Below are 27,624 nucleotides of genomic sequence, written 5' to 3' on the forward strand. Positions count from 1 at the left end.
CAGCAGAATAGTGAGTGCAGCTCTGGGGTATAATACAGGATGTAACTCAGGATCAGTAATGTATGAGCACAGTGACTGCACCAGCAGAATAGTGAGTGCAGCTCTGGGGTATAATACAGGATGTAACTCAGGATCAGTAATGTAATGTATGTACACAGTGACTGCACCAGCAGAACAGTGAGTGCAGCTCTGGAGTATAATACAGGAGGTAACTCAGAATCAGTAATGTAATGTATGTACACAGTGACTGCACCAGCAGAATAGTGAGTGCAGCTCTGGGGTATAATACAGGATGTAACTCAGAATCAGTAATGTATGAGCACAGTGACTGCACCAGCAGAATAGTGAGTGCAGCTCTGGAGTTCAATTATTTTTAAAATATCTATATATAAATTATAACAAAAAAGGTCAAACGGTGGACAATTAGTTATTCCAAATCAATCTTTAAACTTTCCAGTGTGAATGAGATCAAATTTGATGCTTACAAAGCCATTTTATGACCTACAGCAAGGGACAGAGAAAGATTTTGTTTTGTGTGTTTTTCCACAATGGTGTCGGCTGCATATGATATTGACCCCTACCCACACACAGTCTCTAGGCAGGTGAACAGGGAACTATTTATCCGCTTTTCCCTGCACCCCCTGAAATCATGTCACAAAGGCCCAATTTTAAGGGCGTGTTCCCAAAGTGCAGATTTGAGGATGGAACCCGTACTGTAAATACAAGCCATTTTGCTATTTACAGGTGATTACAATTTCCAGTCGTTCTTCAGATATTACTATTTTTCTTTTGTTTATGGCTCGTTGCCTCGGAGACCGACCACCGACGCTCACAAGCTCTTTCCTTTTGAGCCTTATAGCACAGTTTTGCTGCTGACCCAGATCGCTTGTACTCGCTGTTACTACCATTCCAGACCAGCTTTAGTTCAGAAGCTAGACAACAGCGGTGGTCGGTCTCCTGGGAAACGAGCGATAAACAAAAGTCATGAAGGTTAATATCTCAGGAACGGCTGCAAATTTTAAGAAACATTAAATTGTAAAAGTGCTTGTATTTACTAGAACTATCAATGAAGACAGAATTAACCCCTTCATTTACTTTGACGTTATCTGAAATTTTTTGACAAAAATAAAAATTCTAAAAATGTCTATGAAATTTCCTCCTTTTTTGTGGTATTATGGTTATTCTTCTCATACGTACATGGATTTTCCACCCTGCCATCTTCCTATTCTCCAACATTTCCTACATAACTTATTTGTGTTACTATTTTCTATGACATTTTTTTTCCTTTTGTTTCTGAAATTCCATTGAAATGGAAACCAAATAAATCCCTTATTTCTTATAGTTGTATTTCCTTTGTTCTTTATTTTTAACAGATGGGTGGTATCGCGAGGGTATTGTTATGTAGCTACAGTATTTATTACCCGCACATATATGTCCACTATGTCCTGTCTCCCATTCATTTCTATAGGAGAGAGCTTGCAGTACCATTCACGGCCACTACGCAACGTACCGCTCTGCCACTTTCAATGTTCTGTCGCCCCTTGAAGGGGTTGTCATCCCTTCAAGGGGGCGACAGGGCTTCGAAAGTGGCAGAGTCCAGGATATTTTTTTTCTACGTGCCTAAAAACTAACAGGCAGGTAGTTGCTAATTACCTGCCTGTTCTACCGGTGCTGACTCTGCGGAATCATCGACCGCTCCTGCCGGCAATTCAGCAGCTCCACATCAAGCAGTTTTTCTTCTGTTGACGGGGCATGACTGCTGACGTCATACTAATTGACAGCCGGCTCCCTGTAGTGAGGCAGTGGGGAGCCGGCTATCAATCAGCATTATGTCAGCAATCACTCCCCATCAACAGAGCAGAGTCGAAGTGAAGCTGCTGCTCTGTTGATGTGACATCCGCGGAAGCCACAGGAGGAGTCTTTGACCGTTGCTAATTACCTGCCTGTTTTACCGTTGCCAACTCTGATCAGCCACCGACCGCTCCTGCTGGCGATTCAGCAGCTCCTCATCAAGATAAGAACTTTTCTTCTTCTGTTCACAGGGCATGACTGCCGACGTCATGCTAATTGACAGCCGTCTCCCTGCAGTGAGGCAGTGGGGAGCCGGCTATCAATCAGTATGACGTCGGTAATCGCTCCCCATTAACAAAGCACAGCGGAAGAGAAGCGGCTGCTCTGTCGACGTGACATCCATGGAAGCCACAGGAGCAGTCTGTGACCATTGCTAATTACCTGCCTGTTTTACCGGTGTCAACTCTGAGCAGTCACCGACCGCTCCTGCTGGAAATTCAGCAGCTCCACATCAAGCAGCTTTTCTTCTGTTGATGGGGCATGACTGCCGACGTCATGCTAATTGACAGCCGGCTCCCCACAGTGAGGCAGTGGGGAGCCGGCTATCAATCAGCATGATGTCAGCAATCACTCCCCATCAACAGAGCAGAGTCGAAGAGAAGCTGCTGCTCTGTTGATGTGACATCCGCGGAAGCCACAGGAGGAGTCTTTGACCGTTGCTAATTACCTGCCTGTTTTACCGTTGCCAACTCTGATCAGTCACCGACCGCTCCTGCTGGCGATTCAGCAGCTCCTCATCAAGATAAGAACTTTTCTTCTTCTGTTCACAGGGCATGACTGCCGACGTCATGCTAATTGACAGCCGTCTCCCTGCAGTGAGGCAGTGGGGAGCCGGCTATCAATCAGTATGACGTCGGTAATCGCTCCCCATTAACAGAGCACAGTGGAAGAGAAGTGGCTGCTCTGTCGACGTGACATCCATGGAAGCCACAGGAGCAGTCTGTGACCATTGCTAATTACCTGCCTGTTTTACCGGTGTCAACTCTGAGCAGTCACCGACCGCTCCTGCTGGAAATTCAGCAGCTCCACATCAAGCAGCTTTTCTTCTGTTGATGGGGCATGACTGCCGACGTCATGCTAATTGACAGCCGGCTCCCCGCAGTGAGGCAGTGGGGAGCCGGCTATCAATCAGCATGATGTCAGCAATCACTCCCCATCAACAGAGCAGAGTGGAACAGAAGCTGCTCTGTTGATGTGACATCCACGGAAGCCACAGGAGCAGTCTGTGACCATTGCTAATTACCTGCCTGTTTTACCGGTGTCAACTCTGAGCAGTCACCGACCGCTCTTGCTGGTGATTCAGCAGCTCCACATCAAGATAACTTTTCTTCTGTTGACAGGGCATGACTGCCGACGTCATGCTAATTGACAGCCGGCTCCCCGCAGTGAGGCAGTGGGGGGCCGGGTATCAATCAGCATGACGTCTGCAATCACTCCCCATCAACAGAGCAGAGCGGAAGAGAAACCGCTGCTCTGTCGACAGGACACCCGCGGAAGCTGCAGGCGGGGTCTGTGACAGCAGAGATTGACGGCAGGCACAACAGGCAGGTACTTAGCAATTACCTGCCTACTATTTCTATGGCCTATAGTGAAAAAAATGTAATAGTCCCAGATAAACCCTTTAAAGGTGTTGTCCACTTTTGGAGCCAAATTTTTTTAATTTTTTTTTTACCTGAAAAAATTGGATTTCATTTAAAATGTTGCACCATTTTTCTTTTAGGGGCTTTTTTTTTTCTCTGCACATTCAACTTTGAGGTGGTCATAAATCAGCAGAGAGAAGCAACGCAACGTAAAAAAAAAAAAATCAATAATAGGACCGTAGCCTTAGGGAGCAGGATCTTTCGGTTACACCTCTGCCTTCTCCGATCAGTGCCCCCTTTTTTTTTGGGCACGTCACCACCCAACTTTTCTAAAAAAAAAAAGAAAAACTGAAATCGTTGTTTCACGAGGAGGCGGTTGAAAAATAAAAACGAAAAATAAAAAAACAAACATTTCCATATAACTTACTGACAGCTTTATTTTCAAGTACCAACAAATATTCAGGTCGCAGTAAAACACGGAAACCCTGGGGCGGGTAACACCTTTTTTTTTACTTTACCAGATTGTTTCATCATAGCGGATGCGAAATGAAGCCAGGAGTGTCAAAAGTGAACAAGGTTTTACGAGGTGCGCAATACAGCGCGGTGCTCCTCCGTCCTCGCTGATTATTATTATTTATTGTTATAGCGCCATTTATTCCATGGCGCTTTACATGTGAGGAGGGGTATACATAATGAAAACAAGTACAATAATCTTAAACAATACAAGTCATAACTGGTACAGGAGGAGAGAGGACCCTGCCCGCGAGGGCTCACAATCTACAAGGGATGGGTGAGGATACAGTAGGCGAGGATAGAGCTGGCCGTGCAGCGGTTTGGTCAATCGGTGGTTACTGCAGGTTGTAGGCTTGTCGGAAGAGGTGGGTCTTCAGGTTCTTTTTGAAGGTTTCGATGGTAGGCGAGAGTCTGATGTGTTGTGGTAGAGGGTTCCAGAGTAGGGGTGATACGCGAGAGAAATCTTGTATACGATTGTGGGAAGAGGAGATAAGAGGGGAGTAGAGAAGGAGATCTTGTGAGGATCGGAGGTTGCATGTAGGAAAGTACTGGGAGACGAGGTCACAGATGTATGGAGGAGACAGGTTGTGGATGGCTTTGTACGTCATGGTTGGGTTTTGTACTGGAGTCTCTGGGCAATGGGGAGCCAGTGAAGGGATTGACAGAGGGGAGAAGCTGGGGAATAGCGGGGTGACAGGTGGATTAGTCGGGCAGCTGAGTTTAGAATAGATTGGAGGGGTGCGAGAGTGTTAGAGGGGAGGCCACAGAGCAGGAGGTTGCAGTAGTCGAGGCGGGAGATGATGAGGGCATGGACTAGGGTTTTTGCAGATTCTTGGTTTAGGAATGAACGGATTCGTGAAATATTTTTGAGTTGGAGGCGACAGGAAGTGGAAAGGGCTTGGATATGTGGTTTGAAGGAGAGATCAGCGTCAAGGATTACCCCGAGGCAGCGAGCTTGTGGGACTGGGGAGAGTGGGCAGCCATTTACTGTAATGGATAGGTTAGCTATCCATATTTAAATATTGTTTGAGTGAGATTTTCTCTCCTGACCCTACTTAGGGCATAAAAGGGATAGCAGGGCTAGTCGACGAGGAGCGGGGGCGCCACGGCGCAGGATAATAGGGTGCCAACCTCCGCTGACAGGTAGGGAGTATTGAGAAAGCGTAGGGCTTGGCACCACCCGGCCTTTCCTATAGTACGCTTGCATCTACTTGGTGTTGGTGTTGTCAAGTGCACATTTATGATTTTAATATATATCAATAAAGGATAAATTTTTAGAATATTTTTCTTTTCTTTGGGGATTTTTTTCTGTGAGTTTAGAAGGGAGGTGATATCTGGTCCACAGATGTAGATCTGTGTGTCATCAGCATAGAGATGATACTGAAAGCCGTGAGATTCTATGAGCTGTCCCAGGCCAAATGTGTAAATGGAGAAGAGCAGGGGCCCAAGGACTGAACCTTGTGGGACTCCGACAGATAGGGGGCGAGGTGAGGAGGTGGTGTGTGAGTGTGAGACGCTGAATGTCCGGTCTGTTAGGTATGATAAGATCTAGGATAGGGCCAAGTCTGTGATGCCAAGGGATGAGAGGGTCTGTAATAATAGGGAATGGTCCACTGTGTCAAAGGCAGAGGACAGGTCCAGGAGGAGGAGGACAGAGTAGTGTCGCTTGCTCTTGGCGGTTAATAGGTCATTGGTGACCTTAGTTAGGGCAGTTTCAGTGGAATGGTGTGACCGGAAGCCAGATTGTAGGCGGTCGAAAAGGGAGCAGGAAGAAAGATGGGAGGACAGTTCAAGATGGACGTGTTGTTCCAGTAGTTTGGAGGCATAGGGGAGAAGTGATATAGGGCGATAGCTAGATACAGATGATGGGTCAAGAGAGGGCTTTTTGAGGATAGGTGTGATGGAGGCATGTTTAAAGCTTGAGGGGAAAACACCAGTTGTTAGTGATAGGTTGAAGAGATGGGTTAGGGTTGGGATGAAGACTGTGGTGAGGTTTGGGATGAGGTGGGATGGGAGCGGGTCAAGTGCACAGGTGGTGAGATGCGATCTTGAGAGTAGAGTGGAGAGTCCGTCTTCTGTAATGGTGGAGAAGTTGGTTTTGGAGGTGGAGGGCTGGGAAATCGGGAGGAGGGGCTCTGGGGGGTTTTGACCAAAACTGTCTCTTATGCCATCAATCTTCTGCTTGAAAAATGAGGCAAAGTCTTCAGCTGAGAATAAGTGGGGGACGGAGGAGAGAATTGAAGGTGTTGAATAACTGTTTCGGGTTGTGAGACAGGGAGGATATGAGAGATGAGAAGTAGGTTTGCTTAGCGGTGGCGAGTGTGGTCTTGAAAGTAGTGAGGGACTGTTTGAATGTGATAAAGTGCTCGTTGGAGTGGGATCTTTTCCATCTGCGCTCAGCAGCCCTGGAAGCTCGCCTCAGTTCTTTGGTCAGGCTGGTGTGCAAAGTACACCAGCCTCATCAGGTCTAAAAGACCTATTTACAAAGTTAGACGAGGATCTTAAAGGATCTGCGGCATATACGGTAATATATTTCTAATGCAAAACCATTGAAGAAATACGCGAGCAGCCCATCAGCAAATTCAGAACACTCAAAAAGTGAGGAAAAAAATTAAAATATAGATTTCTTTTATTTTTGCAATTTTTTTCCATTATTATTAAAAATAAAAATGATCTAGACATTTTCACAATGGTCACTGATGCTATTCCAGAAAAATAATTTCTGTCTCACATGCACATTAGCAGCAATAGACAGACTCCGACCCTATCTTTTGTATGGAGGCATCTAATGAGCGTGTGCAGAGGTCATTATGAAAGGAGGAGGAACTGTGATTGTGATATCATGTATTATCAGTGGTATATAAAGGTACTACCTGCCTCTGATGATAATGAGAGTGCTGAAAACTCTCCTTGAATTAATTGGAAGAGTCTAAAATTACCCCAGTGGCCAGTGTGAAAATTTGCAAGATTAATCATTTTGCTATTTAATTAATACAGATTGTGAAAATGAAAAAATAAAAATACCTACAACACAAAAACTTGATGGGTCATTTTCTGATGATGGCTTCCCCTTAATGGCTGGGCGTACAGGAAAACTATTTGTGCACCTTGTCTATTGTATGGCTGCCAATTACCTATAAAATAATATGTGTATATATATATATATATATATATATATATATATATATATATATATATATATATATATATATATATAAAAAATGGGGGATTATTAATAGCATTTTTAATAATATATATATAACAACAAATTCCTAAAAGTTTGAAAATATTAAAATAAATAGAATACACAATCATATTTGGTATCTCCAGGTCCTTGAAAGTCCAACCTATTACAATATAAAATTATAAAGAGGAAAAAAAACATTAAATACCAGAATTGTGATAAATATGTTATAAAAAAAAAAAGTGCAGCAGTTGCAGAGTCTCCATCCGCCTGCAGAGGGCAGTGTCTCAGCAGAAGGACGGCTCCTCCACCCGCACCCGCAGCACTTACTATACTGGCTGTCCCACGAGATGCCTGACCTAAATCTTCCGTTTATTCTCTGCTGTATATTTTTTGTATTCGTGTATAATATCCTCTTTATCGTTCAGTCTTGTCTTAAACTAACCGAACCTCTTCATCTGTGCGGGAGTTTTGTGACAGGCAGCAGCACGGGCAGCCCGTGGGGGCCTGCCGCCGCGTCTATAAAGGCCTGTGGGTGCCGCATGTGTTTCTCTTCGGTGAAGGCAGCGGGAGGGACGGACGTGTGATGCCGGAGCTCGGGTGACGCCGCGGTCTGCAGGTGAGGGCTGTACACAGGGCTGTAGTGTGGCTGCTTCCTGCAATATGGACACGTGACTATAATAATGAGGTCTGTTCTGTCCAGGCAAGCAGAGGTTTAATTAATCTTCTCCCTTGATAAATTAAAGGGGTATTTGTATGTCCCCACTATGTTACTAGGGCATGATGTAAGCTTCGTTATCAGCGGGGATCAGATGTGTCGCCTTCCTGCTCTTAAAGGGGTTGTCACCTATCCTAGATGGCTTTGCCATCTGACTACCCCCACCCCTTTAAGAGCGGCCTGCGCTGATTCAGATGCTAATGCAGTGACCACATTGCTGCACCCCCCTAGTCTTAGAGGCTGGTCTCCTGCTAATTGTAACTCTGTAGATGCCCCTATAATTCTGCTTCACACAGCCACCACTAGGTGGCGCACCTTGCATATAGAATGCTATAGATGCTGAAAGTTGCCTTGTTAAAGGGACCCCTCAGCAGGATGTTGCCCCCTCTTCACTGCATCCAGTCGTCCCTTGCTGAAAAATCTGATTTTTATTATGCAAATGAGGCTGATGGGCTTCTCAAGTTCTGTCTCAATGACTTGCCCCTTCCTACTGCTTTATTGACCGCTTCTGTACTGTGAAGTCAAGCGGGAGGTGGTTACATTGCATGTAACGTGTTTAAAGCCTCCTATCCCCTTTAAGATCTGTCAGGTCTATCCAGTAATGGTTAAAGGGAATGTTCATGACATGTGAATCCTCATAGTGCAAACTGTCAGGATTCTCCAGTAATGGGTTGGTGCATTTTGCACACATGCCAACTAGACATGCAGTTTCGCTCAATACAAGGGAATTGAGCAAGGCTGGACACGTTTAGTCTGAATGTGGCCGGAAGTGTGTATGTTCCATACGTGCAGTCGCTTAGGCTACGTTCACATTAGCGTCTTGCGGTGGTGCGTCGGGCGCAGCCGCGGCGACGCATGCGTCATGCGCCCCTATATTTAACATGGGGGGCGCATGGACATGCGTTTTGCGACGCATGCGTTTTTTTTGCCACAAGCGTGGGGCGCAGAGGACGCAGCAAGTTGCATTTTTTTGCGTCCAAATTTCGGCAAAAAGACGCATGCGTCGCAAAAACGATGCATTTTAGCATGCGTTTTGTTTACGTTGCGTCTCCGACGCAACATCGCACAACGCAAATGTGAACGTAGCCATACAGCCACATTCTGACTAAATGTGTTCAGCTTTGCTCAATTCCCTTGTATTGTGTAGCCACATGTCTAGTTGGCATGTGTGCAAACTGCATACTGGGAGTCACATGACTGCCGCCATCGGTGAATCCTAACAGTGTGCATGCTGTGAGGATTAACAAGTCTGCAGACTTGTATCCTAAGGGCAGACAGCCAATCTGAGCTGTGTGCTTTATTCTTGTCCTTAAAGGGGATGAGTGCACGCTTGTTTGTAAAGTGAGTTGCTGCCAGATGAGCACTGGGTGTGGACCTGACGCCACATCCTCTCCCCAATGATGATGCTAATTGTTCTCTCTCATCTAGGACCATGTGACCACGTGGCAGGAGCCTCTGCAGGGTGTGAAGTCTCCCAAGATTTCCCATGCCTCCAATGTGACATGTAAGTGTTTCCTTGAAGACGTTCTCCCCAGGCTTCTTGGACATTGGTTGTGTAATAATGGCCGTTACTCTGCCAGAAATCCATCAGGTTTCCCAATTGCTGTGCATGACTTGATGGGTGAAGGGGATTGTATTGTGCGCTCTGTCCCTATGATGCCAGCACTGGGCTCTGAATCACTGTGATGGATACCTGTGCCCCTCTGTCCTGACATGCAGGGGGCCTGAGGGACCGCAGCAGCACAAGCGCCAATACAGAAACGAAAAGGGTTCCTAAAAAGTGGGAATTTGGTGAACTGGTTACCCTGCAGTCCTAGAGCGGCCGATCACCCAGGCAAGGAGTATGCCATACAAGTGTGGGTCCTTTGCACTCCTAAAGCTATCCAGGTCCCACCAGACTGTCCCCCAATCTTCTCCCTTATTGGGGAGCACAGATGGGGTCAGTGGCATGACCTGTCAGTCTTCAGGAGGGCATTGGGAGCAGTGCGCTCCGTTTTATCTTAAACGCCCCTTCACACTTAAAGTGTGAAGAGACTTTATAGGGCGTTTCTGCACAAAATAACTATTCAATCCAGGCACTTGTTGCACCCTTGATTCAGTGCTCCTTCCACCTCCTTGTGGTCCATCAATCTCCCAGTCATTGTTGATTGACAGCTCTGCCTTCAGTCACAGTAGCTTGAAAATGAGGGAGAAAAGCAAATACCGTAGGTGGGATGTTACATGGAACTGTTGGGCCACACAAAGGGTGCACTTAATGCCTGTGAACTGTCATTGTGCAGTTTCTTAAGTCCGATGTGGGAAAGTGGTGGTCTCTTACATGTTAGGTTATGGCTGGAGTTGTGGGTAATTCCTTCAGTATTGGTTGGTGCTGATATTTTATTATTGTTATAGCGCCATTTATTCCATGGCGCTTTACATGTGAGGAGGGGTATACATAATAAAAACAAGTACAATAATCTTAATACAAGTCATAACTGGTACAGGAGGAGAGGACCCTGCCCGCGAGGGCTCACAATCTACAAGGGATGGGTGAGAATACAGTAGGTGAGGATAGAGCTGGTCATGCAGCGGTTTGGTCGGTCGGTGGTAGCTGCAGGTTATAGGCTTGTCGGAAGAGGTGGGTCTTCAGGTTCTTTTTGAAGGTTTCGGTGGTAGGCGAGAGTCTGATGTGTTGTGGCAGAGGGTTCCAGAGTAGGGGTGATGCGCGAGAGAAATCTTGTATACGATTGTGTGAAGAGGAGATAAGAGGGGAGTAGAGAAGGAGATCTTGTGAGGATCGAAGGTTGCGTGAAGGTAAGTACCGGGGGACGAGGTCACAGATGTATGGAGGAGACAGGTTGTGGATGGCTTTGTACGTCATGGTTAGGGTTTTGTACTGGAGTCTCTGGGCAATGGGGAGCCAGTGAAGGGATTGACAGAGGGGAGAGGCCGGGGAATAGCGGGGGGACAGGTGGATTAGTCGGGCAGCAGAGTTTAGAATAGATTGGAGAGGTGCGAGAGTTAGAGGGGAGGCCACAGCGCAGGAGGTTGCAGTAGTCAAGGCGGGAGATGATGAGGACATGGACTAGGGTTTTTGCAGATTCTTGGTTGAGGAATGTATGGATCTGGGAGATGTTTGAGTTGAAGTCGGCAGGAAGTGGAAAGGGCTTGGATATGCGGTTTGAAGGGGAGATCAGAGTCCAGGATATTGTATACAGATCCTCTGCTTGCTTCCAGCCTCACACTGCTGATTATTGTGCACTAATTATATTTGTCCTTTTCCAGGTGAATGGGGCTGGAAGATGATGCACGTATGAATCCCACTTACCAGGTATACAGTCCACTAATCCATATATTGCCGGTCCCAATGATGGCAGCACTGGGCTCTGAAACCCGTGTATGATAACTGTGCCCCGCTGTGACTTGACATGCAGTGGGTCTGAGGGACAGTATGGCAGCAGGGAGGATTTCAGCTTGGATCTGGCTCCTATCTGTGCAGCCCCTGAAGGAATACACTGTGGCAACGTCTGCAAGAGCCGTAGACTTGGCTCTGACTGACGGACATGCTGGAGGTCCCCATAAAGGGGACTAAATCCGTCCATAAGCATTAATGGCCCTGGGGCCGGGGTGGTCTTTGACAATAACTTGTGTGCTAGCACCACCTGCTATCTTCGGATCAGTAGGGGTACAACCTCATTACCCTAATGCTAAAGCTACATGATGTGGAACAGACAGCAAAGTTGACTCAACTATTCCTAAATGTTTCATGCTTTATTTTTTTTTTTCAGATCACCAACAAATGAGAATGATGGGACTACAGGCCACATGTGGGGTATGTACGCCATTCTCCTCTTTATAAATGGGTGTGTTCTGTCCCAATGATGGCAGCACTGGGCTCTGAAACCCGTGTATGATAACTGTGCCCCGCTGTGACTTGACATGCAGTGGGTCTGAGGGACAGGTGCTATATGGACACAACATGTGGGCATAAAGGGGTTGGCCAACGCTCTTCTTGGTTTATTTGGGGCAAAAATAATCACTTTTGTAATTGGGTTTAATCTCCAATTTTAATCTTCCATTTCTATCCTTGCACAGACCTTTTGTTTACTGTCTTCTAATATAATCTACTGTGTTTTAGGTGGCAGAATCTTGAGAATCGAGTCTACAGATCAGGTATATATATATTTTTTTTTTTATTCCTGTGACTAAATGTGTTCTGTCCCAATGATGGCAGCACTGGGCTCTGACACCCGTGACGGAAAACTGTGCCCCGCTGTGACTTGACATGCAGCGGGTCTGAGGGACACTAGTACATTAATTGACAACTGTACATAGAATTACTAATTATGAATATAATTTACTGTGATTATGGGGAGAAGGCTTAAAAAGTTGCAAGCTTCTTTTTTTTTTTTAATTTTTTTAATCCATATGGATCAGTGGTAATCTCAAGCATAAATCCAATCTGAGCAGTTGACATTGAAGCTTATCTGCTTGTTCATACATGACCGCTACCTCTTGAGAATGCAAATGTCTGACTTTTTTTTGTTTTCTGTTGCAGGTTTGTAATCCTTGAAGCCTTTGTCTGCAATAATCTTGAATGTCTTAAATAAAAAAACATTACATGGTACATGGTGGTGGCTTTATTCTTTCTGCAAAGTTTGTTTTTTGGGTCTAAAAATCACTCGTGCAAATCAGTGCAGGAGTTAAAAACACATCTGGGCCAGTTTACTACTCCATTTTTAACATCTATATTAGTGAAATATTGGCTGGGATTGTCCTGGGTGAGATCTCCAAATCCAAAAAAGACCAGCAGCGAGGGTGATGGATAGAATTCCCACTACGATGGACAACGCTAAAATGGTTCCATCTGAAAAGAAAAGAAGCCGTCACTTTTCATACAGTCACTAAATATCCCAAAGTAGTGGAGATTGTCTGCAGTGTTCCTAAAAGGCAATCTGTCAGCAGGTTTATATATATTTTTTTCTCCATGCTGATTTCAGGAATTACTTTAGATTTTTCCGATCATGTAAGGTTTTTTGAGAAATGATACAAAACATAATCTGTTAATTCTGAAAGCTCATATGAAGTTTTTCAGAAACAGTATATTCTGAAATGACATAAATCGCTGATCTACACAGATGCAAGCACTTATGTGAATATTCGACTGACCGTGTACAGAGCCTAACTTATCACCTGGGCAGGGGAGGAATCAAAAGACAATACTGACATTAGAGTAATAATGTCCAATCACCGCACACACTCTTGTGAAGACTACAATTCATGAATAAGGAATTGGTGCAGGGATAGAGAAAATGGTGAGGCGACAAGATCATAACACTTCGACCCTCATAGGGTCTTAATCATATAGTCGCTGTTGGCATTTAACGATCACTTCTGGAAATCCACCCACTGGTGACCTGTCAGGTGATCGTGGGTCACTGGTGTATTGGCATGACAACTAATAGGTCTCCTGGAGACCTATAGTGGTCAGTGCCGGCTTGCTGTGATTGGCGATTATAGCAAGTGAGTAATTCTGCTATGTAGAGGTGATCTAATCATCTCCTCTATGTAGCAAAGGCAACCGGCTTGTGGCAGCTTCTAGCCTCCTGTGGAGGCTAGAAGCATGCCAAAAGTAGAGTTCAAATCACCCCCCATTCAAAAAAAAGCAATAAAAATAAAATCAAACCTACACATATTTAGTATCGCCGCATTCAAAACCACCCGTTCCATCAATAAAAAAAAAAATTAACCTGATCGCTAAGTGAGACTCAAAATGCCAAAATTACATGTTTGGGTCACCGTGACACTGAATTAAAATGCAATAATGAGCAATCAAAAGATCGTATCTGCACCAAGATGATATCATTAAAAATGTCAGCTCAGCACACAAAAAATAAGCCCTCACCCAACCCAAGATCACGAAAAACAGACGCTACGGGTATCTGAAAATGGTGCAATTTGGTTTTTTAAGTTTGGAGGTTTTTTTCACCACTTAGATAAAAGAACTTAGACATGTTTGATGTCTATGAACTCGTAATGACCTGGAGAATCATAATATCAGGTCAGTTTTAGCATTTAGTGAACCTAGCAAAAAACCCAAACAAACTGTGTGATTGCACAAAAGATTAAATCAGTCTCGACCTTCTGTGATCGCTCTGAGGGTTTTTACATAAATTGGGATTTCCTAAAATTATGAAGGGCTGAGTCCAGCCCACAACCAGGACCTTGTGAGGTCATCATAGAGGGGTATGTGGGTGAGACTTGAGGTTTGATAAGATCAATCCCAATTATCAGTGTTCGTACAGAGAGCTACATGCTATGTAGGTAGGGACCCCGTTATTGACAGCCAAATCGAAGCGCTCTCCTTCGGTCTAGTAAGTTCTCCTGTTAATAATCCCTTTTATGTAACTGTTCATGCTGTATTGCTTTGTCCCTCTTGTAAAATCTTTTGTATATTTTTCATGAACACTGCCTCCCTTTGGATTAAATATAAAAATTAATAGTTCTATTCCTTTTGTTCTGTAAACCACTCCTCGAAGTGATAGCTACCGTAACAGTGTCCATACGCACGAGACAGAGGGGTGGTGGCAGCGAGTAGTCGGATAGGAGGCTGCGGTACTCGTGACCTTCCCGGCCTGTGATATCAAGACTTGTGGCATTAAGAAAATCCTGACAAATATTGGATCCCTGACGTGTAGTCTTAATAGTCTTAAGAGGAGCTGTATACTTTTGTGAACGTGCTCCATTAAATTGCTCATCAAATGATATCGGTTAGATCTTTGCTTCCTGTGTTGTTCCTCCTGGAAATTAAAAAATTGACTGGTCCCTGTCTTATACCCAGCTACAGAGTTGTCGCTTTAGTCCTGCATTGTCAGAAGTTGCTTCCTGTTTCTGGGACCTTTTAGGTGCCAGATTTTATAGCTGGAAGCTCCGTTCAGTTACCTGATTTTTGCTGTCGGTCCTGAATCTGGCATTCCTTCCACCAGTCTTGTGGGAGGATCGGTGCCAAAATCTGAGAGAAGAGCTCCAATGGGCAAGGGGATGAACATCCTGGCAACGCTAACTCGTATGGCTCCTCACTCGTCTCGTTCCGATAGAACATTCCAACACTGTAACTGCTGGGAGGAAATAACGGACAGTCTTCCCGTCAGACATGGCAGTGAACACAATGAACTTGTACCCACCTTACATGATTGGTCCCACTAACTGCTAACGATGACCTGAAAAAGTGTGTGTGGATGAGGAGGTAGGTTCTGCCCTCTTGCCCGAGCCACCAAAATATCCCAACTGCACTACTTTGTGTTAGATTCTAATAACATCACTGTGTGCATCGATTCTATACTGTGTCCACTCTTCTAGTACAGGGGAGTTTACACGGTGATGTCGCTAGAAGAATGCACAGTACAGGAGCAATGCACACGGTGGTCGCTAGAAGAATGCACAGTACACGAGCAATGCACACGGTGATGTTGCTAGAAGAGCACACAGTACAGGAGCAACGCACACTGATATCGCTAGAAGAATGCACAGTACAGGAGCAGTGCACACTGTGATGTCGCTAGAAGAGCACACAGTACAGGAGCAATGCACACTGATATCGCTAGAGTGTGCACAGTACAGGAGTAACGCACACTTTGATGCCGCTAGAAGAGTGCGCACAGTACAGGAGCAACGCACAAAGTGATGTCGCTAGAGTGTGCACAGTACAGGAGTAATGCACACTGATATCGCTAGTAGAGTGCGCACAGTACAGGAGCACTGCACACTGAAATCGCTAGTAGAGTGCGCACAGTACAGGAGCACCGCACACTGATGTCGCTAGTAGAGTGCACACAGTACAAGAGTAGTGCACACAGTACAAGAGTAATGCACACTGATATCGCTAGTAGAGTGCGCACAGTACAGGAGCACCGCACACTGATGTCGCTAGTAGAGTGCACACAGTACAAGAGTAATGCACACTGATATCGCTAGAGTGTGCACAGTACAGGAGTAACGCACACTGATATCGCTAGAAGAGTGCGCACAGTACAGGAGCAACGCACAAAGTGATGTCGCTAGAGTGTGCACAGTACAGGAGTAATGCACACTGATATCGCTAGTAGAGTGCGCACAGTACAGGAGCACCGCACACTGATGTCGCTAGTAGAGTGCACACAGTACAAGAGTAGTGCACACAGTACAAGAGTAATGCACACTGATATCGCTAGTAGAGTGCGCACAGTACAGGAGCACCGCACACTGATGTCGCTAGTAGAGTGCACACAGTACAAGAGTAATGCACACTGATGTCGCTAGTAGAGTGCGCACAGTACAGGAGCACCGCACACTGATGTCGCTAGTAGAGTGCGCACAGTACAGGAGCACCGCACACTGATATCGCTAGTAGAGTGCGCACAGTACAGGAGCACCGCACACTGATATCGCTAGTAGAGTGCGCACAGTACAGGAGTAATGCACACTGATGTCGCTAGTAGAGTGCGCACAGTAAAAGAGTAATGCACACTGATGTCGCTAGTAGAGTGCGCACAGTACAGGAGTAATGCACACTGATGTCGCTAGTAGAGTGCGCACAGTACAGGAGCACTGCACAGTACAGGAGTAATGCACACTGATGTCGCTAGTAGAGTGCACACAGTACAGGAGCACCGCACACTGATATCGCTAGTAGAGTGCGCACAGTACAGGAGTAATGCACACTGATGTCGCTAGTAGAGTGTGCACAGTACAAGAGTAATGCACACTGATGTCGCTAGTAGAGTGCGCACAGTACAGGAGCACCGCACACTGATATCGCTAGTAGAGTGCGCACAGTACAAGAGTAATGCACACTGATGTCGCTAGTAGAGTGCGCACAGTACAGGAGTAATGCACACTGATGTCGCTAGTAGAGTGTGCACAGTACAAGAGTAATGCACACTGATGTCGCTAGTAGAGTGCGCACAGTACAGGAGCACCGCACACTGATGTCGCTAGTAGAGTGCGCACAATACAGGAGCACCGCACACTGATGTCGCTAGTAGAGTGCGCACAGTACAGGAGTAATGCACACTGATGTCGCTAGTAGAGTGTGCACAGTACAAGAGTAATGCACACTGATGTCGCTAGTAGAGTGCGCACAATACTGGAGCACCGCACACTGATGTCGCTAGTAGAGTGCGCACAGTACAGGAGTAATGCACACTGATATCGCTAGTAGAGTGCACACAGTACAGGAGCACCGCACACTGATATCGCTAGTAGAGTGCGCACAGTACAGGAGTAATGCACACTGATATCGCTAGTAGAGTGCGCACAGTACAGGAGCACCGCACACTGATATCGCTAGTAGAGTGCGCACAGTACAGGAGTAATGCACACTGATGTCGCTAGTAGAGTGCGCACAGTACAGGAGTAATGCACACTGATGTCGCTAGTAGAGAGCGCACAGTACAAGAGTAATGCACACTGATGTCGCTAGCAGAGTGCGCACAGTACAGGAGTAATGCACACTGATGTCGCTAGTAGAGTGCGCACAGTACAAGAGTAATGCACACTGATGTCGCTAGTAGAGAGCGCACAGTACAGGAGTAATGCACACTGATGTCGCTAGTAGAGTGCACACAGTACAGGAGCACCGCACACTGATATCGCTAGTAGAGTGCGCACAGTACAGGAGCACCGCACACTGATGTCGCTAGTAGAGTGCGCACAGTACAAGAGTAATGCACACTGATGTCGCTAGTAGAGTGCGCACAGTACAGGAGCACCGCACACTGATGTCGCTAGTAGAGTGCGCACAGTACAAGAGTAATGCACACTGATGTCGCTAGTAGAGTGCGCACAGTACAGGAGTAATGCACACTGATGTCGCTAGTAGAGTGCACACAGTACAGGAGCACCGCACACTGATATCGCTAGTAGAGTGCGCACAGTAGAGGAGCACCGCACACTGATGTCGCTAGTAGAGTGCGCACAGTACAAGAGTAATGCACACTGATGTCGCTAGTAGAGTGTGCACAGTACAAGAGTAATGCACACTGATGTCGCTAGTAGAGTGCGCACAGTACAGGAGCACCGCACACTGATGTCGCTAGTAGAGTGCGCACAATACAGGAGCACCGCACACTGATGTCGCTAGTAGAGTGCGCACAGTACAGGAGTAATGCACACTGATATCGCTAGTAGAGTGCACACAGTACAGGAGCACCGCACACTGATATCGCTAGTAGAGTGCGCACAATACAGGAGCACCGCACACTGATGTCGCTAGTAGAGTGCGCACAGTACAGGAGTAATGCACACTGATATCGCTAGTAGAGTGCACACAGTACAGGAGCACCGCACACTGATATCGCTAGTAGAGTGCGCACAGTACAGGAGTAATGCACACTGATATCGCTAGTAGAGTGCGCACAGTACAGGAGCACCGCACACTGATATCGCTAGTAGAGTGCGCACAGTACAGGAGTAATGCACACTGATGTCGCTAGTAGAGTGCGCACAGTACAGGAGTAATGCACACTGATGTCGCTAGTAGAGAGCGCACAGTACAAGAGTAATGCACACTGATGTCGCTAGCAGAGTGCGCACAGTACAGGAGTAATGCACACTGATGTCGCTAGTAGAGTGCGCACAGTACAAGAGTAATGCACACTGATGTCGCTAGTAGAGAGCGCACAGTACAGGAGTAATGCACACTGATGTCGCTAGTAGAGTGCACACAGTACAGGAGCACCGCACACTGATATCGCTAGTAGAGTGCGCACAGTACAGGAGCACCACACACTGATGTCGCTAGTAGAGTGCGCACAGTACAAGAGTAATGCACACTGATGTCGCTAGTAGAGTGCGCACAGTACAGGAGCACCGCACACTGATGTCGCTAGTAGAGTGCGCACAGTACAAGAGTAATGCACACTGATGTCGCTAGTAGAGTGCGCACAGTACAGGAGTAATGCACACTGATGTCGCTAGTAGAGTGCACACAGTACAGGAGCACCGCACACTGATATCGCTAGTAGAGTGCGCACAGTAGAGGAGCACCGCACACTGATGTCGCTAGTAGAGTGCGCACAGTACAAGAGTAATGCACACTGATATCGCTAGTAGAGTGCGCACAGTACAAGAGTAATGCACACTGATGTCGCTAGTAGAGTGCGCACAGTACAGGAGTAATGCACACTGATGTCGCTAGTAGAGTGCGCACAGTACAAGAGTAATGCACACTGATGTCGCTAGTAGAGTGCGCACAGTACAGGAGCAATGCACACGGTGATGTCGCTAGAGTGTGCACAGTACAGGAGCAACGCACACAGTGATGTCGCTAGAGTGTGCACAGTACAGGAGTAATGCACACTGATATCGCTAGTAGAGTGCACACAGTACAAGAGTAATGCACACTGATGTCGCTAGAAGAGTGCGCACAGTACAGGAGCAATGCACACGGTGATGTCGCTAGAGTGTGCACAGTACAGGAGCAACGCAGTGATGTCGCTAGAGTGTGCACAGTACAGGAGTAATGCACACTGATGTCGCTAGTAGAGTGCGCACAGTACAGGAGCACCGCACACTGATGTCGCTAGTAGAGTGCGCACAGTACAAGAGTAATGCACACTGATGTCGCTAGAAGAGTGCACACAGTACAGGAGCAATGCACACGGTGATGTCGCTAGAAGAGCACACAGTACAGGAGCAACGCACACTGATATCGCTAGAGTGTGCACAGTACAGGAGCAACGCACACAGTGATGTCGCTAGAGTGTGCACAGTACAGGAGTAAAGCACACTGATGTCGCTAGAAGAGTGCACACAGTACAAGAGTAATGCACACTGATGTCGCTAGAAGAGTGCACATAGTACAGGAGTAATGCACACTGATGTCGCTAGTAGAGTGCACACAGTACAAGAGTAATGCACACTGATGTCGCTAGTAGAGAGCGCACAGTACAGAAGCACCGCACACTGATGTCGCTAGTAGAGTGCGCACAGTACAGGAGCACCGCACACTGATGTCGCTAGTAGAGTGCGCACAGTACAGGAGTAATGCACACTGATGTCGCTAGTAGAGTGCGCACAGTACAGGAGTAATGCACACTGATGTTGCTAGTAGAGTGTGCACAGTACAAGAGTAATGCACACTGATGTCGCTAGTAGAGTGCGCACAGTACAGGAGTAATGCACACTGATGTCGCTAGTAGAGTGTGCACAGTACAAGAGTAATGCACACTGATGTCGCTAGTAGAGTGCGCACAGTACAGGAGCACCGCACACTGATATCGCTAGTAGAGTGCGCACAGTACAGGAGCACCGCACACTGATGTCGCTAGTAGAGTGCGCACAGTACAGGAGTAATGCACACTGATGTCGCTAGTAGAGTGCGCACAGTACAGGAGTAATGCACACTGATGTCGCTAGTAGAGTGCGCACAGTACAAGAGTAATGCACACTGATGTCGCTAGTAGAGAGCGCACAGTACAAGAGTAATGCACACTGATGTCGCTAGTAGAGTGCGCACAGTACAGGAGTAATGCACACTGATGTCGCTAGTAGAGTGCACACAGTACAGGAGCACCGCACACTGATATCGCTAGTAGAGTGCGCACAGTAGAGGAGCACCGCACACTGATGTCGCTAGTAGAGTGCGCACAGTACAAGAGTAATGCACACTGATATCGCTAGTAGAGTGCGCACAGTACAAGAGTAATGCACACTGATGTCGCTAGTAGAGTGCGCACAGTACAGGAGTAATGCACACTGATGTCGCTAGTAGAGTGCGCACAGTACAAGAGTAATGCACACTGATGTCGCTAGTAGAGTGCGCACAGTACAGGAGCAATGCACACGGTGATGTCGCTAGAGTGTGCACAGTACAGGAGCAACGCACACAGTGATGTCGCTAGAGTGTGCACAGTACAGGAGTAATGCACACTGATATCGCTAGTAGAGTGCACACAGTACAAGAGTAATGCACACTGATGTCGCTAGAAGAGTGCGCACAGTACAGGAGCAATGCACACGGTGATGTCGCTAGAGTGTGCACAGTACAGGAGCAACGCAGTGATGTCGCTAGAGTGTGCACAGTACAGGAGTAATGCACACTGATGTCGCTAGTAGAGTGCGCACAGTACAGGAGTAATGCACACTGATGTCGCTAGTAGAGTGCGCACAGTACAGGAGCACCGCACACTGATGTCGCTAGTAGAGTGCGCACAGTACAAGAGTAATGCACACTGATGTCGCTAGTAGAGTGCGCACAGTACAGGAGCACCGCACACTGATGTCGCTAGAAGAGTGCACACAGTACAGGAGCAATGCACACGGTGATGTCGCTAGAAGAGCACACAGTACAGGAGCAACGCACACTGATATCGCTAGAGTGTGCACAGTACAGGAGCAACGCACACAGTGATGTCGCTAGAGTGTGCACAGTACAGGAGTAAAGCACACTGATGTCGCTAGAAGAGTGCACACAGTACAAGAGTAATGCACACTGATGTCGCTAGAAGAGTGCACATAGTACAGGAGTAATGCACACTGATGTCGCTAGTAGAGTGCACACAGTACAAGAGTAATGCACACTGATGTCGCTAGTAGAGAGCGCACAGTACAGAAGCACCGCACACTGATGTCGCTAGTAGAGTGCGCACAGTACAGGAGCACCGCACACTGATGTCGCTAGTAGAGTGCGCACAGTACAGGAGTAATGCACACTGATGTCGCTAGTAGAGTGCGCACAGTACAGGAGTAATGCACACTGATGTTGCTAGTAGAGTGTGCACAGTACAAGAGTAATGCACACTGATGTCGCTAGTAGAGTGCGCACAGTACAAGAGTAATGCACACTGATGTCGCTAGTAGAGTGCGCACAGTACAGGAGCACCGCACACTGATATCGCTAGTAGAGTGCGCACAGTACAGGAGCACCGCACACTGATGTCGCTAGTAGAGTGTGCACAGTACAAGAGTAATGCACACTGATGTCGCTAGTAGAGTGCGCACAGTACAGGAGCACCGCACACTGATGTCGCTAGTAGAGTGCGCACAGTACAGGAGTAATGCACACTGATGTCGCTAGTAGAGTGCACACAGTACAGGAGCACCGCACACTGATATCGCTAGTAGAGTGCACACAGTACAGGAGCACCGCACACTGATATCGCTAGTAGAGTGCGCACAGTACAGGAGTAATGCACACTGATATCGCTAGTAGAGTGCGCACAGTACAGGAGCACCGCACACTGATGTCGCTAGTAGAGTGCGCACAGTACAGGAGTAATGCACACTGATGTCGCTAGAAGAGTGCGCACAGTACAGGAGCACCGCACACTGATGTCGCTAGTAGAGTGCACACAGTACAGGAGCACCGCACACTGATGTCGCTAGTAGAGTGCGCACAGTACAGGAGCACCGCACACTGATGTCACTAGTAGAGTGCACACAGTACAGGAGCACCGCACACTGATGTCGCTAGTAGAGTGCGCACAGTACAGGAGTAATGCACACTGATGTCGCTAGTAGAGTGCGCACAGTACAGGAGTAATGCACACTGATGTCGCTAGTAGAGTGTGCACAGTACAGGAGTAATGCACACTGATGTCGCTAGTAGAGTGCACACAGTACAAGAGTAATGCACACTGATGTCGCTAGTAGAGTGCGCACAGTACAGGAGCACCGCACACTGATGTCGCTAGTAGAGTGCGCACAGTACAGGAGCAATGCACACTGATGTCGCTAGTAGAGTGCACACAGTACAGGAGCACCGCACACTGATATCGCTAGTAGAGTGCGCACAGTACAGGAGTAATGCACACTGATATCGCTAGTAGAGTGCGCACAGTACAGGAGCACCGCACACTGATATCGCTAGTAGAGTGCGCACAGTACAGGAGCACCGCACACTGATGTCGCTAGTAGAGTGCGCACAGTACAAGAGTAATGCACACTGATGTCGCTAGTAGAGTGCACACAGTACAGGAGCACCGCACACTGATGTCGCTAGTAGAGTGCGCACAGTACAGGAGTAATGCACACTGATGTCGCTAGTAGAGTGCGCACAGTACAGGAGTAATGCACACTGATGTCGCTAGTAGAGTGCACACAGTACAGGAGCACCGCACACTGATATCGCTAGTAGAGTGCGCACAGTACAGGAGCACCGCACACTGATGTCGCTAGTAGAGTGCGCACAGTACAAGAGTAATGCACACTGATGTCGCTAGAAGAGTGCACACAGTACAGGAGCAATGCACACGGTGATGTCGCTAGAAGAGCACACAGTACAGGAGCAACGCACACTGATATCGCTAGAGTGTGCACAGTACAGGAGTAAAGCACACTGATGTCGCTAGAAGAGTGCGCACAGTACAGGAGTAATGCACACTGATATCGCTAGAAGAGTGCACATAGTACAGGAGTAATGCACACTGATGTCGCTAGAAGAGTGCGCACAGTAATAATAAATAATCTAAATTCCCTATCAGTATGTCTTTGGACTGTGGGAGGAAACCGGAGTGCCCGGAGGAAACCCACGCAAACACGGAGAGAACATACAAACTCTTTGCAGATGTTGTCCTTGGTGGGATACGAACCCAGGACTCCAGCGCTGCAAGGCTGCTGTGCTAACCACTGCACCACCGTGCTGCCCCATACAGTACAGGAGTAATGCACACTGATGTCGCTAGTAGAGTGCGCACAGTACAGGAGTAATGTGCACAGTACAGGAGTAACGCACACGGTGATGTCGCTAGTAGAGTGCGCACAGTACAGGAGTAATGCACAATGATGTCGCTAGTAGAGTGCGCACAGTACAGGAGTAATGCACACTGATGTCGCTAGTAGAGTGCGCACAGTACAGGAGTAATGCACACTGATGTCGCTAGTAGAGTGCGCACAGTACAGGAGTAATGCACACGGTGATGTCGCTAGAGCGCACAGTATAGGAGTAACACACACTGATGTCGCTGTAGAAGAAAAGCGTGCACAGTACAAGAGCAACACACACGGCAATGCACACTCTCCTAGTACAGCAGCATCGCTGTGTGCCTTGCTCATGTACTGTGCGCACTCTCCTAATAAAGCGGCATCACTTTGTGCATTATTCTTCTTGACATCTGTATTGGGGGGCCCAGTTTGAAGTCTCCTGTCACAGATTCCACCAAAACTTCAGGACAAAACAGAGCAGCATGTTACACTATTATGTCTGGTAAGCTTGATGGCCACTGTAATGGAACAGAAGATTGGAAATAAAAGCAAAGCCTAATGTAACATCACTATGTGCATTATTCCTAAACTGGAAAAACGTTATCCCTATGCTATGACATCACTGTGTGCAATATCCCTGTACTGTGACATCACTGTGTATGATCTCTTTACTGTGACATTACTGTGTGCTCTCCCTGTGCTGGCACATCCCTGTGTGCTCTCACTGTGCTGAGACAACACTGTGTGCTCTCCCTGTTTTGGGACATCACTGTGTGCTCTCCCTGTGATGGGACATCACTGTGTGCTCTCCCTGTGATGGGACATCACTGTGTGCTCTCCCTGTGATGGGACATCACTGTGTGCTCTCCCTGTACTGGGACATCACTGTGTGCTCTCCCTGTGCTTGGACATCACTGTGTGCTCTCCCTGTGCTTGGACATCACTGTGTGCTCTCCCAGTGTTGGGACATCACTGTGTGCTCTCCCTGTGATGGGACATCACTGTGTGCTCTCCCTGTGATGGGACATCACTGTGTGCTCTCCCTGTGATGGGACATCACTGTGTGCTCTCCCTGTACTGGGACATCACTGTGTGCTCTCCCTGTGTTGGGACATCACTGTGTGCTCTCCCTGTGATGGGACATCACTGTGTGCTCTCCCTGTGCTTGGACATCACTGTGTGCTCTCCCTGTGCTTGGACATCACTGTGTGCTCTCCCTGTGCTGGGACGTCACTGTGTGCTCTCCCTGTGCTGGGACGTCACTGTGTGCTCTCCCTGTGCTGGGACGTCACTGTGTGCTCTCCCTGTGCTGGGACGTCACTGTGTGCTCTCTCTGTGCTGGGACATCACTGTGTGCTCTCCCTGTGCTTGGACATCACTGTGTGCTCTCCCTGTGCTTGGACATCACTGTGTGCTCTCCCTGTGCTGGCACATCACTGTGTGTTCTCCCTGTGCTGGGACATCACTGTGTGCTCTCCCTGTTTTGGGACATCACTGTGTGCTCTCCCTGTGATGGGACATCACTGTGTGCTCTCCCTGTGATGGGACATCACTGTGTGCTCTCCCTGTGATGGGACATCACTGTGTGCTCTCCCTGTACTGGGACATCACTGTGTGCTCTCCCTGTGCTTGGACATCACTGTGTGCTCTCCCTGTGCTTGGACATCACTGTGTGCTCTCCCAGTGTTGGGACATCACTGTGTGCTCTCCCTGTGATGGGACATCACTGTGTGCTCTCCCTGTGATGGGACATCACTGTGTGCTCTCCCTGTGATGGGACATCACTGTGTGCTCTCCCTGTACTGGGACATCACTGTGTGCTCTCCCTGTGTTGGGACATCACTGTGTGCTCTCCCTGTGATGGGACATCACTGTGTGCTCTCCCTGTGCTTGGACATCACTGTGTGCTCTCCCTGTGCTTGGACATCACTGTGTGCTCTCCCTGTGCTGGGACGTCACTGTGTGCTCTCCCTGTGCTGGGACGTCACTGTGTGCTCTCCCTGTGCTGGGACGTCACTGTGTGCTCTCCCTGTGCTGGGACGTCACTGTGTGCTCTCTCTGTGCTGGGACATCACTGTGTGCTCTCCCTGTGCTTGGACATCACTGTGTGCTCTCCCTGTGCTTGGACATCACTGTGTGCTCTCCCTGTGCTGGCACATCACTGTGTGTTCTCCCTGTGCTGGGACATCACTGTGTGCTCTCCCTGTGCTGGGACATCACTGTGTGCTCTCCCTGTGCTGGGACGTCACTGTGTGCTCTCCCTGTGCTGGGACGTCACTGTGTGCTCTCCCTGTGCTTGGACATCTCTGTATGTTCTCCCTGTGCTGGGACAACACTGTGTGCTCTCCCTGTGATGGGACATCACTGTGTGCTCTCCCTGTGTTGGGACATCACTGTGTGCTCTCCCTGTGCTTGGACAACACTGTGTGCTCTCCCTGTACTTGGACATCACTGTGTGCTCTCCCTGTGCTGGGACAACACTGTGTGCTCTCCCTGTACTTGGACATCACTGTGTGCTCTCCCTGTGCTGGGACATCACTGTGTGCTCTCCCTGTGCTGGGACATCACTGTGTGCTCTCCCTGTGTTGGGACATCACTGTGTGCTCTCCCTGTGCTTGGACAACACTGTGTGCTCTCCCTGTACTTGGACATCACTGTGTGCTCTCCCTGTGCTGGGACAACACTGTGTGCTCTCCCTGTGCTGGGACAACACTGTGTGCTCTCCCTGTACTTGGACGTCACTGTGTGCTCTCCCTGTGCTGGGACATCACTGTGTGCTCGGACATTATTCTGTGTACTATTTCTGCACTGTGATACCTCATTACAACTGTGCTGTGACATACGTTTGTGCAAATATTAGATCTGCATTTGCAGTTTGTGATTCGGTACCAATATAGAGGAAATATTTTGCAACTTACCCATCAGTTTCCTTGTAAAATTCAAAGATGTGACATGATGCATATGGTGGGTGGATTCCACTGTAAATGCCCAGTGCTCCTTGCAATGCTAGGATGGTGCTGTCGTGCTTAAAATAAAGAACCTAGTGTCAGTATTCAAAAACTAACAAAAGGATTTTTATCACAACGTGACTCAAAACAACTTTTTTTTTATAACTAGTACAACTGATTATATGAAACTAGAATAATTCGAAAAGAAGCATTTTTCTTTAGTATACTATGGAATTGTTAAAATAAAAAAATCATACAACACATAGCAAATCGGTGTATACCAGTACCAGGCATCTCCGTATATAGCAGTCAGGAATGAGTAAATCTTATTTCCCTATTCACCGATTCAGCAGTCCATAATATACAATCTATATCTTATGTGATGTATACACAGCAGTCTGTGTGTCCTATGTGATGTGTACACAGCAGTCTGTGTGTCCTATGTGATGTGTACACAGCAGTCTGTGTGTCCTATGTGATGTGTGTACAGCAGTCTGTGTGTCCTATGTGATGTATATCCAGCAGTCTCGGTATATCCTATGTGATGTATATACAGCAGTCTGTGTGTCCTATGTGATGTGTACACAGCAGTCTGTGTGTCCTATGTGATGTGTATACAGCAGTCTGTGTGTCCTATGTGATGTATATCCAGCAGTCTCGGTATATCCTATGTGATGTATATACAGCAGTCTGTGTGTCCTATGTGATGTGTAGACAGCAGTCTAAGTGTGTCCGAAGTGATGTAGGTACAGCAGTCTCTGTATCCTCTGTGATGTATATCCAGCAGTCTCGGTATATCCTCTGTGATGTATAACCAGCAGTCTCGGGATATATCCTATGTGATGTATCTACAGCAGTCTAAAGGTATCATATCTATGATTTTGCCAATGATTCTCATAAATTAACCAAAAGTCAATCCCAATGAATCCTAATGGTTGGCGATTCGCATCCAATGCTTACATTGTAGCAGTCCATGTTATGTGTGTAACATAAGGACCGTATATAATCATATCACACATTTAAAGTGTAAGCCCGGCCATCACTTACCGCTGAGTACATCACCATTTTTAGCAGTGAAGATTTTTTAACGGCTTCTGTGAAATTCCGAAGAACGGCATCCACAAGAATCCCTTTAAAAAATAAAAATTAATCAACGCTAAATTTAATAAT

General features: G+C 47.3%; 1 protein-coding gene, 1 long non-coding RNA gene and 4 other non-coding genes across 13 annotated transcripts in view; 5 read left to right on the forward strand and 1 right to left on the reverse strand.

The window, feature by feature from the left end:
• Positions 1 to 7,633: 7,633 nt before the first annotated feature.
• LOC138650989 (uncharacterized) lies at positions 7,634 to 12,452 on the forward strand. Its single transcript, XR_011315423.1, has 6 exons — positions 7,634 to 7,747; positions 9,275 to 9,350; positions 11,111 to 11,156; positions 11,614 to 11,657; positions 11,964 to 11,998; positions 12,384 to 12,452. It is a non-coding gene; the product is annotated as an uncharacterized lncRNA (long non-coding RNA).
• On the forward strand, positions 9,492 to 9,581 carry LOC138652355 (small nucleolar RNA SNORD88). The gene has a single exon (XR_011315625.1). It is a non-coding gene; the product is annotated as a small nucleolar RNA SNORD88 (small nucleolar RNA).
• Positions 11,185 to 11,275, forward strand: LOC138652359 (small nucleolar RNA SNORD88). The gene has a single exon (XR_011315628.1). It is a non-coding gene; the product is annotated as a small nucleolar RNA SNORD88 (small nucleolar RNA).
• Positions 11,696 to 11,786, forward strand: LOC138652356 (small nucleolar RNA SNORD88). Its single transcript, XR_011315626.1, has one exon. It is a non-coding gene; the product is annotated as a small nucleolar RNA SNORD88 (small nucleolar RNA).
• Positions 12,042 to 12,132, forward strand: LOC138652358 (small nucleolar RNA SNORD88). Its single transcript, XR_011315627.1, has one exon. It is a non-coding gene; the product is annotated as a small nucleolar RNA SNORD88 (small nucleolar RNA).
• Positions 12,426 to 27,624, reverse strand: part of LOC138650987 (testicular acid phosphatase homolog) — a 92,992-nt gene continuing 77,793 nt past the window's right edge. For 5 of the 8 annotated variants that reach the window (XM_069740890.1, XM_069740887.1, XM_069740888.1 and 2 more), the window contains 4 exons: positions 27,502 to 27,584; positions 26,425 to 26,531; positions 14,768 to 14,943; positions 12,454 to 12,692 (listed from right to left, as the gene is read on the reverse strand). In XM_069740890.1, coding sequence (XP_069596991.1) covers positions 12,577 to 12,692; positions 14,768 to 14,943; positions 26,425 to 26,531; positions 27,502 to 27,584 — 482 coding nt within the window. In that variant the 3' untranslated portion in view covers positions 12,454 to 12,576. Of the gene's footprint in view, positions 12,693 to 14,767; positions 14,944 to 26,424; positions 26,532 to 27,501; positions 27,585 to 27,624 lie in introns of all 8 variants that reach the window. The other 3 variants (XM_069740883.1, XM_069740884.1, XM_069740886.1) reach the window with 3 other exon arrangements.

This window comes from Ranitomeya imitator, chromosome 10 (assembly GCF_032444005.1).
Source record: "Ranitomeya imitator isolate aRanImi1 chromosome 10, aRanImi1.pri, whole genome shotgun sequence".
NCBI classification, from domain to species: Eukaryota; Metazoa; Chordata; class Amphibia; order Anura; family Dendrobatidae; genus Ranitomeya; species Ranitomeya imitator.